The sequence below is a fragment of the Montipora capricornis genome, chromosome 13, assembly GCF_036669925.1.
Source record: "Montipora capricornis isolate CH-2021 chromosome 13, ASM3666992v2, whole genome shotgun sequence".
Classification (NCBI taxonomy): domain Eukaryota; kingdom Metazoa; phylum Cnidaria; class Anthozoa; order Scleractinia; family Acroporidae; genus Montipora; species Montipora capricornis.
The window spans coordinates 42,727,385-42,738,093 of record NC_090895.1 but is presented as its reverse complement, the minus strand read 5'-3'; the positions used below and the strand labels follow the sequence as shown (position 1 = coordinate 42,738,093).

General features: G+C 38.5%; 1 protein-coding gene across 1 annotated transcript in view; it reads left to right on the top strand.

Moving 5' to 3' along the window:
- Nucleotides 1-1,612: 1,612 nt before the first annotated feature.
- Nucleotides 1,613-10,709, top strand: part of LOC138029236 (NALCN channel auxiliary factor 1-like) — a 10,531-nt gene continuing 1,434 nt past the window's right edge. The window contains exons 1-3 of the mRNA XM_068876949.1: nucleotides 1,613-2,452; nucleotides 7,697-7,904; nucleotides 9,380-10,709. The exon at nucleotides 9,380-10,709 is cut by the window's right edge and continues 1,434 nt beyond it. Coding sequence (XP_068733050.1) covers nucleotides 1,931-2,452; nucleotides 7,697-7,904; nucleotides 9,380-9,513 — 864 coding nt within the window. The 5' untranslated portion in view covers nucleotides 1,613-1,930 and the 3' untranslated portion in view covers nucleotides 9,514-10,709. The remainder of the gene's footprint in view (nucleotides 2,453-7,696; nucleotides 7,905-9,379) is intronic.

The following is a 10,709-nucleotide window of genomic DNA, read 5'->3' as shown; positions in this document are numbered from 1 at the left end:
CCTGGATTATCAATGTACTGGTGATAATCGATATCTTCATGTAAGTACAAATTCGCAACGCCAATAGAACGACTTTCACGTGACCTTGAAAAATAACGAAAACAAACGAGGGCGAATTTTTATTGGCTTAGCAAACGCGGATGCCAGCGTCATCTCTCCATGGAACTCTCTGGAAAGCGATCGGCATTTCGCTTTGACGTCATTTTAAATGCAGTAATGTGATGTTTACCGCCCACATTATGAGTTTCCTTGGCGGGAATAAGGAGAAGCTTTGTTTTGATCTTGCCAAACAATTGTCCGTGAAACTCAAATTGGGAACACTTTTTCAAGGTCATACGAAAGTCGCTCAATTACAAATATTTGTAATACCGTATTTACTCGAATAAGCACCAGTTACTACACATTTTTAACGCGAAACGACATGAAATAGTTTCGTAGTGATATGAATAACGTGAACTTGTATTTTTAAATGAACTCCTCGTGGCCGTCGTCGTACTCGTTTCGTAAGCTTCCTAATGTAAACTTGATGACGCGGAGTAAGCTGATCGGAAGCATGTGTTGGGTCACACCTGACACATGGACTGCAAGCTTGGTTACCGAAGGAAGAGGAAGTGAAAAAAAATGGAGGTATGCCGGTTCCAGTGTCTTCGAAGTATGGTCAGAGGTGGATGGAAGAGACGTAACAAGGAAGAAGGAGAGTACCAGCTTGTGTATAAAAATGAGGCCATTCAGAAGATTGTAAACACCACACCTCTGCAAGACTTCGCTTATGCACAACACATCAAATATTATACATTGGGCACGTATGCCGGCCGAACTGAAAACACGGCTATATAAACAAAGGAGCTGTTATTTGCCAGACCCACACGGAGGCATTATCACGATCCTTGGATAAAGATATAAGAGCTGTTACAGATGCCAATAGATCAAGTGAAGAGGATGACACAGTCTAAGAGACAGTTCGCCAAGTTAGTGCAGACTAAATTGACCGGCGACGCTTTAATGAAGGTAATGAGGAATATTAATGCAATGTAATGCAAAGGCCCTCGGTGGCCTTTGTACCAGGCTTTCAGGGATGACCAATTAATGTTTTGGGCATCCCCACTGCACCGGGGATGCCAATGTCACTAGACGCGGGGATGCCCTTATCAATGTAACCTTGCCCCACCTCTCTCTTCAAAAGGCCTGGTTTCGAATGATAGGAGAGGAGCAACTAGCATATGATGGAATTCAAAACATGGGTTCTAGAAGAATCTCCGCAGTGACCAGCTTGACAGCGCAAGATGATTTTTTTTTTAATCAGGCATTTATCCCCGAGGCCCTGATCCATCGCAATGATAAGACCACTAATGTGAGAAAAGGAAGAAAACAGTAAAGCAATCCTGTGCTTTAGTAATGCGTCAATGCAATCGAATTCCGTCCTTTCAATTTTTCAATTTACTGTATTTTTTGTCATTGTTATCGAAGCAAATAAAAATATAAATAAAGTTAACCCTACAGGGCATTTTAGTTATTTAGAATTCAATAATTATTGTAATTACGATGTCGTTACAACGATGGACGAATATTTTACAATACCCAGGGGAATCAATTACAGCACATGCGTTGTAACAGCCCAAATTTGGAAGAAAATTTTCCCGTTTTATTTCCGCTTGCTACATTTCAACTTTGTTTGCAAGTTGGTCATCGAAAAGGCACTTGTGATCGGAGAAGGGAATTAATCCGCAGGTAGCGTCGTCCTTTAGACCTGAGAAAGATTACACAAGTCTAAGCTTAGTCAATTACAGCAAGCCAATTGAGAAGCGCGTCGTTCTTCAAGGCTCCAATTTTTCACGGCTTCGCATCATTCACACCAAGGTACCAAGAGGTTTTTAAAAGCTCTGGTCGTATTTAAAGCTGTGTTGTACATTCTCGATGTATTGGATCGCTTATGCGGGAGACATACGCGGGAAAAGACCCCATAACATGGAGCACACAACACCGCCGGCCGTTCAATGATAGCGCTTTTATTTTACGCTCTCCGGCTCCTCCGTCATTTTGCGCCCTTCTTATCTTAAACCTCTTGGTTACGGTCGCTAGATTGGGTGTTGGTGAGGCTCACAATTATTGTGGTATGCGAATAAACACTTCGAAATGTTGGACTCATCTGGCATGCGCTTTCGAAGATTGCAGCGCAAGTCAAGGGCAAGGCGACGAAATGAGCAACTCGTTCAAAAACTACAAACACTACCGCTTGGAATTTTGTTCTTCTTTTCCCTTAAGTCGCACTGTAAGCGCTGAATTCTTTCGGAACAAAACATTTTGCCAAAAACAAGCCACTGATCTGCAAGAGGCCGACAGTAACGCTTCCAACAGCTACAATGATTTTAAGGGAATACTTGAGCGCATTGATTGCGGAACGAATTGGACCGGACACACGTATTCGGCTACTTCAACTTGCCTTGAATGTTTGGTAAGTACCTTAAACGTAGATTTATAGCGCGCCGTATCTTCATGAAGAGAGATAATGTGAAATATCTGGATTTGTGTTTATTTTGCATGTTTTATGTCGACATAAAAGACGACCAGTCTTGAATTTGGCAATGACGATTCTTTCACAGGTTGCAGAACACAGTTGTCAGAATTTTTTTAATAATATAATAATATTTTTTCGGAAAAATGCTAAACACCTTTGAATTGAATACAAAAGCAGCTCTTAATACCCTTTTGTAGCGTGAGTTAGGCCACTTATTTCCCAACCATTATTCAAGTTAAACGTTTTCTGTTTAATAATTTGAAAGGACAGTCATTGTGTCGCGCATTGCACCCCAGCCTTCGTCGAAAACGGCACGCGAAATGTTTGCACTTGTCCCTGTAGGATCGCGACAGTGTACTTTTCGATCGCGCGAGGCAGTTTGGAAATTACACTGTCAAATTACCGTTTCATATTATTTTTCTCTGTTTTTGAACGTCGACTACGATCAGCAAATTTAGAACAGGTGGACTTGAAAACAAAGAGAAATGGCCGAAAATGATTTTTTATATTTTGCATTGTTTTCAAACAATTTTTAGCAAAGCGCTCCATGCAATTTAAACAGAAACTTACACACAAAGCAATTTTTTTTTTCGGTGGCTACGGCCTTAAAATCTAATTATAAGAGACATTACTTGGGCTTTTTCTAAGACTATCAGAGTTATGATTAATTCACGAGTAATTCTCTTCATGTATGGATTATAAGCCAAGTTGTCTTTGTTATTCGGAGACTTGAGCTATAATTTGGTTGGTGTAATGAATTCCATACCGGTCTCGGGTTAAGAAACCCTTTTACTTTCTCTCTGATCTCTGTTGGATAGGATTAGCAAAGAATAGTGAAACCGTAATTATTCGGATCGAGAGTCGATATCGCTTTTGTTTGACCGCAAACGATGCCCCGCAAAGAAGCAACAAATGTAGGTTAATGAATATCGTCTCGTATAAACCGCAAACATTTTGTCTGTGATATTAAAACTTGAACAGCAAACAATCTACATAGAAAGTTTAAAAGTTTTACAGCTGTAAGCAATTTTAATTTAGTTTTCCAATTTTCGATTTGTTTATAAAATCATTGAAGGTTGATTAATTAGCATAAAATCTTGTGCATATTTGCGTAAGATTCTTTATATTCTAGGGATTTTTTTCGGTAATGGGACAGGTCAAACGTTTAAGGCTTTTTTAAATTGTAAACCCACATACTAGGCAATGTAAACTGCGCAAGACTATCGCGACCCGCTGTGTAATGGCGCAGTGAAAGTAATACAACGCATTCGGCAAATCAATACATTTTATTCGTTTCGAGTTTTTTTATGTTCTTTTTTAGAAGTGAAGCATTATTAATGTACTCGCGGAGGAACTTAGAAGTTAAAATACGCAGAATGGGTTAAAACTCTATGTTTACTTAAGGTGAAGCGAACGAAAATGCGAAGGGCAACAATTATTAATAACATAATTTTATACGTATTTGAAAGAAGACTGTTCGTTTGCACAATATTTCATGTTTCTCATGTTTCTCGGTATGCGTCATCATAATAGTTATCATGGTTTGATGAAAGCTTTTCAAAGAAATTTAATCATACTTTCGTTTGACTCCATAATGCTACAGGGTTTTTTTACACATAAGTTGTAACAATTAGTATGCACTGAAATTTTTTATTGCTTCAATCTCATGCCCAAAATACATAAACCAATGGCATAATTTTAGGGCGGTGTAAAAAAAGTCTGTGGTGAGGTAGGAATAATGTGGATCTATTTTTTGTGATGGTTCTGTTGCACCAGATGGAATTACTGTATGTTAATGGCAGTAAAAGGCAAATTAGAAATTTTTAGATTAATTTCGTGAGATCAACTGTAGTCTCGCATTTCATTTTGTAAAACAAATAATGATAGTAATGGTCTGGCCTACTGCATCTGCTTAGATTTCATCAATGAACATTTTGTTTTCACGTTACAAATAGTCCATGAGCAGACACGGACGTAGAACTAGGGGTAATTTGTGATTATTAACTAATTTAAAATGAAGACCCACTGTTCTTGTTGTGGCAAATTGAGATCAAATCTTTTTAAATCCATGTTTAAAGAGGAATGGTGAGCACTTACATAATGTTTATAGGTACAGCTGTACCTAAAACTAGACCCTCCGTGAGGGTACACTGGGTTGCCTGTGGTAGGTGCACCGTTCCAGGCAATTTTTTTCAAGTTGGGGGGTCATTAAGAAGTCATACCAGACGAGGCCCTTTGGCTCACAGGTCCTAACACGTTCGTACGACAAAACAGATCTGTCCTTGCATAATATGTAGCTCTAACAGTGCACAATATTGTTTTGGTATTGTCTATCATTGTAGTGCGATGGTAGAAGTCTTGCGTAAATAGGCTGAGGACATGTGGTTACTAGCAAAGTACTGAACCCAGAAAGATTGAAGAAAATAAATGGGAAGTGAGAAACATTGGCTTCTGGGCTGAAATGTTGATAAACTTTTTTTCACCACAAGTTTAAGCGTGCCCGCTGAGCATCTGACAGCTTTGTGATGCCGAAGTTCACTGAAGTCAATCCCTGTTCGGCGGGGTTAGTGTTTGGATGGGAGACCAAAACAATATACCCCTCATAAAACAGAAGCATCGGACCAAAAATACTATTAATGCTAACATGTGCAAACTCAGCAAGGTACAGATCTTGTTAGCTTGCTTTATGCGAAAACAAATATTGATGCAAAAGTAAATTACAATTGATACACAGTTTTTAGAAAGAGCAGAAGGAAGTTTCCAGGATGATCGCTCGAGAATAACATATTTACGACATGAAAACAACATTCATTTTGAACCGTGAATATAGAATATAAACAGTTACGATCAGTGACAAACATTTTGGGGGATTTTTGCAACGTTCAAGTTTGTTATTTTACGTTTTGGCTGCGCAAATAAATCGCAAAATCGAAAGTGACATCGCCGGAATTCAGCGGGCGCCGTGATGAAGTTACCGCGGCATGTTTACTCGCCAAACAGTGAAGTATCTGTGTCAAAGCATAGGACCGAAAATTGTATTTTAATGCTATCAAATGCGAACCAAGCAAGATACAGATTTTGTTAGCCTGCTTTATGTAAAACAATTATTGATGTAAAAGTAAATAAATATGGATACACAGTTTTTAAGAAGAGCAGAAGGAAGTTTCAGGACGGTCGATCGAGAATAAAATATTTTGCCATCGGTAACAAAATTTACGACATGAAAACAACATTAATTTTGAACCATGAATATAAAAAGTTACCATCAGCGAAAAACATTTTGGGAGATTTTAGTTGTCTTGTTGTAATTGTACTTTTGGCTGCACTGAGTAAATAGCACATTGAATTCAGCGGGCGCAGTGATCAAGTTACCGCGGCATGTTTACTCGCGAAACAGTGAAGCATCTGTGTTAAATAATGCTTGGATACTGGGTTTTTTTTTTGTTAGTTTTCTTTTTCTTTCAATTGTTATAAATTTTGACAAGAAATGTGCGAATTCAACACAAAGATCACAATCGCCCAACTCTCAGAGGTTGACCATTGTTTCTGGAAAATCAAAAATTTACTCTCCAAGACAAGGTTATCAAGACAAGGTTATTTATCACCAGGTAATTCCATCGTTTTGGTAATAGCAGCTACTTTATTATTCATCAGCGTCACAATCTTTTGCTGATTTTGGGGGTCATTTTGTTGAAACTCAAGCACGCTTCCAACAGACCTGTTTATTTTCGTGACTTATGCGTTACCACAAAAATTCTCCCCGTATCACATTTCAACACATGTATGCAAATTTGCTAAGCTCGAAAATTACACAACATGATAAATTTACAAAAGCTGGAAATTTCACAGAAATAATTTCCAGCGAAACATTTATTGAAACAAGCAACATATTTGCTATAAGAGGCAAGAAACCCTTCCTATTTCAGTTGCGTGGGTGCAAGGGAAACACACAATAAATTTCTGACAGTTCACATCAAACCCTTTTCGAAAGAACCTTGACCGTACATAATAAAGCACAAAAGAGACAACAAGCTTTCATTCAAATAATTTTTCACTGTCACATTTCCAATTTTTTTTAACCTTTGCAGAGTTGAGTACAAAATGAATGTTACTTGCCAGACAAACAGGCAAACTTTAAATAGATGCGACTTCAGTAAACACTGTGAGACACAACAGAGATCACAGATCTACTTGTGGTGTTCGATTCCTTCTCTGTCTTTGTTGCACCCGTAAGTTACCAGAGAAATTTCCATTTGGTTTCAGTGTTGTACGTAACACCACCTTGGCGAAATATTAAAAGTACAGCTCATTTTGATTTCGGCTCGACGGGCGAAAGATTCACGCTGTCGAAGTCCATTACTCGTCGCTTTTAAGATTCCAGATCTTTATGTTTCACCACCTGTCTTGACGTTCCATTCTTGAGCTCCATATGGGTATATTTTCTTTAAAGATTTACTAAAACGCCATTCGCGTTACAATGACTTCTGACGCCATTACAGGTTAATTGTGCAGAGCAAGCTACGCGTTACCCCAGCCCCCTCAAACCTAACAAAATACGCACATAAGACTCTATGCACAAAGACACCACTTAGCAGGGGAGTGACAGGCAAGACTTTTCCCGACACGGAAAAAAATAACAAAAAAACCCATGAAATGAAACCGAGATTCCGACTGGGTTTGGCAACCCAGTAAATAGCTGGTCTTTTTTCGTATGGGTTGGGTGGGGTGTAGATGAATGAGAGAAGTGATCCTGACATTTAGCTGGACAATTTCAGCAATTGTCTCTATAGACACCTGAAAAATTCAGTTGACTCCAATGGGATTTGAACCCGTGATCTCAGCGATACTTCAAATGAGCCCAACAAATTGACCTGTTTCCAACTGTGTGGCTTCGTAGCTCAGTCGCAAGAGCATTGCACCAGCATCGCTAAGGTCACAGGTTCGAATCTGGTTGGAGCCACCTGAATGTCTATCAGTGACAATAAGGGTAAAGTGTCTAGCTAAGCATGAGGATCACTTCTCTCATTCACAATAATAATAATATTATTATTATTATTTTCCATATACTGTATTTTCATATTTGCATTATTTCTTGCTCTTCTGGTTTGAAATGGAAGTACAATAAGGCAAAAGTAAATCCTTCATGATATGTTGTGTCTCCTTAATTTTGACGATCTATAGGAAGCCTATAAAGACTGGATTTGCTTCACCAGGGTATCTGAAGCAATATTCTCTGATAGAGATGACAAGCCCAAAGAATCTTGTTTAAGTTTTTTGTGTCAGAGGGTTCTACAGAAGTGTCCATATCTACCACCCACTGTTCCAAGTGATGATTGGGATAATGTTGTCCAAATAGGATACTCGGCATTTAACTGCCTTGAAGAAAAAGGTAGGAGTGAAAAAAAAAAAATTATTATTATAAGTATCACCCAACTAGTGGACTAATGCAAATCCTGCATTTTGATTGGCTATGCTACTAGAGGACTATAAATAATAGTCCTTGAGTGACAAAAAGCGTGACGCTTTCTTTCGTTTTATTCCCAAATAAATATTTCTTCAACTTGCATTTGCTAACTTTATTATTGCCTTTTCAGTCCGACTAATTGGGTGATACTAAAACAATTAGACCCTTCGCCCTCAAGGGCCACAGGTCAATTGCCCATTCAGCTTCGCCTCATGGGCTATTGACCCGTACTGCACGGGTCTAATTGTTAATTATTATTGATGAAAACATTATTTTAGGATGTAGGCTGAATCCAGCTGTTTCTCAACAAAGGTAATTGAAGCATGTCATTGCCAACAACTTAAATTTTAGAGTTCAACATCTACTGTACATCTACTAGTACTGTAGATCCATGCATCCAGCATTCACAAAAATAAAATAATGACCCCTGAAGAAAGCTACCAAAGGAGGTATCTCATGCAACTTGAGAGTTCCCACACCATTGTCTTTCATTAAGGGGTGCACTAGTGTACCTCTGTATCAGAATTACATACATACATACACACATACATACATACTTAATTGACCGCTACCCATAGGGGCTTTTCAGGGCCAGTGAAACACAATCAAGGAAACAACAGAACACAACAACAACAACTGTTAAGAATCCCAACTGGCCGGAGGCAAACCAGTTGGCTATTTACAAGTGCAGCTGGGAAGTTGAACCAGGGACTACCAGGAACAAATTCAACGAGTGATCAGAGCGGGTCTTGAACCCGGGATATCCGCATCTCAAGGCAAGCGCCCTAACCACTGGGCCACACTGCCTCAGAATTAGCCTGTAATTACTTAGGGATTTTTCCAGAGGCCCCAGCTCTTCTTTGAGTGAGGACAATGTGTGAGCCAGCGGACCATGCGAGCCATGTGAGGCATGGCTGCATGTCATGGGAGCCAACACGGCGAGCCATGCAAGTCAGATGAAAGCCGTGCGAGTCAACATGCGAGCCGTGCAAGTCAACATGTGTGTTAGACAGATATTGAAAGCTACAGTTTGTAATCGTTTTAAAATGGGTGCTTAGACTAAAAACTGTGTATCAGCGCTATTTCAAATGGGTGCTTAGACTTACAGGTGTAAGTGCGAAATTTGCATGACTCGCTGGCTCGCAGATTGTCCAGGCCCTTCTTCTTTGGTGTCTATCGGTAACCAGTACCCATAGCTACCAGTAGAGTCCTTTCAGTCTTTAGACTAGGCTACCATAAAAAGGTCAATGGGCCTTAATTTGCTTAAGGTTATTGGCCTTTTGTGCTGTGGCCAATTTTGTGCCAATTTTTATGATATGGTGATCGAGCCATAGTATTCCATCAGTACAGTGTACATTATTATAATGATTAATTTAAGCATTTTATTCTGGTGTGGACAGAGTGGAAAAATCAGTATCAAGACTCTGAGCAATGTTTAGACAGTGACCTGATGAAAAAATGTCAAGACATTGAGGAAACAACAGTAGTAACAAGTGATTCAGCATCAAATTCTTCAGAGAATGGTAATAGATAGCATTGGATTGTTCAACCTGCAATCCTTGACTGGAAAAGCAAAATAGAGCAATGTCACTGGCATACAGTTGGATGACTAATTCTTGTAAACAGAATTTTTAAGATATACAGAATTTTTCATAGTATCCAAATACTGTACATGTAGCGATGAGATCTGCAGTGGTGATTTTTACTACCGGCAAATTTTTAAGGTTATGTTTAGGAAAAATGTTATCAAAACGTTTAGTTTAGAGTTTACAATTTTCCTTGATCATTGTTTTACTGTATGCATAGAAAGACTAATCTATTTGCCAATTTTTATGGAATTAACTTTTGAAATACTAGTATAAATAACTATTAGCTCTCGATTATTGAACATGAAGAATGTTCATTCTTAAGTTCACATCTATTGATTACATTATGTACAAGTAATATATTATTATAAACGTCAGTGAGAAGGACAGGTACATGTAACTGTTGCCGCTCTAAAGTGTAAATTAGAGAACATAGCCATTAAGTATGATTGATGACTGAGGGAAAGTGACAATTCCACAACATAAATAATATATATCTGTGCAGGTATTGTATAGGCATCATCAATCAATTTTTTTATTCCAATTTACTATTTATGTAATAAAGTATTATAAAAAAAAGGGACCACAGACAGTACTGTTCAAGGAGAGAAATTGCTGTTAGGTAAAAACCTAACAATTATTTCCTTTTGTATCTCAAACACAATGGTATGTTAACCTGAACCTATTACGTTAACAATTTCGGTGGGAATTATGGCTGTAAATCTGTGAAAGGTTCATTTTTAAGCAAAGGTGTGCCTTTGCTTAGCAAAACCATATTCCAAGTCACTTTCATTTTGGCAAATCCTGGGCTATAACTGTTACCATTGTCATTGTCAAAAACACTTTGCCACTGTGTCTGTAAGAGTGTCAAGAAGAGAAAAACAGCAGGAGAGAAAAATGCATCCACCCTCGATCTTGATGCAACTCTTTTTCAGGAAGTTCTGAAAGTAAAATGATTGTTGTGAAAGCAGTCCAAAGTTACAGTCTAATACTATGCCTTGCAGACCCAAAGTTTCCAAACAGAATGGATGAAATACACCAGATCATAGTCTATTTGTTTACATGCAAACTTTCAGTTTTATTATTTTGCACATTTCTGTTTTTCCAGAGAACAGCAGAGAAACCTAGATAGATGGCATAGGGA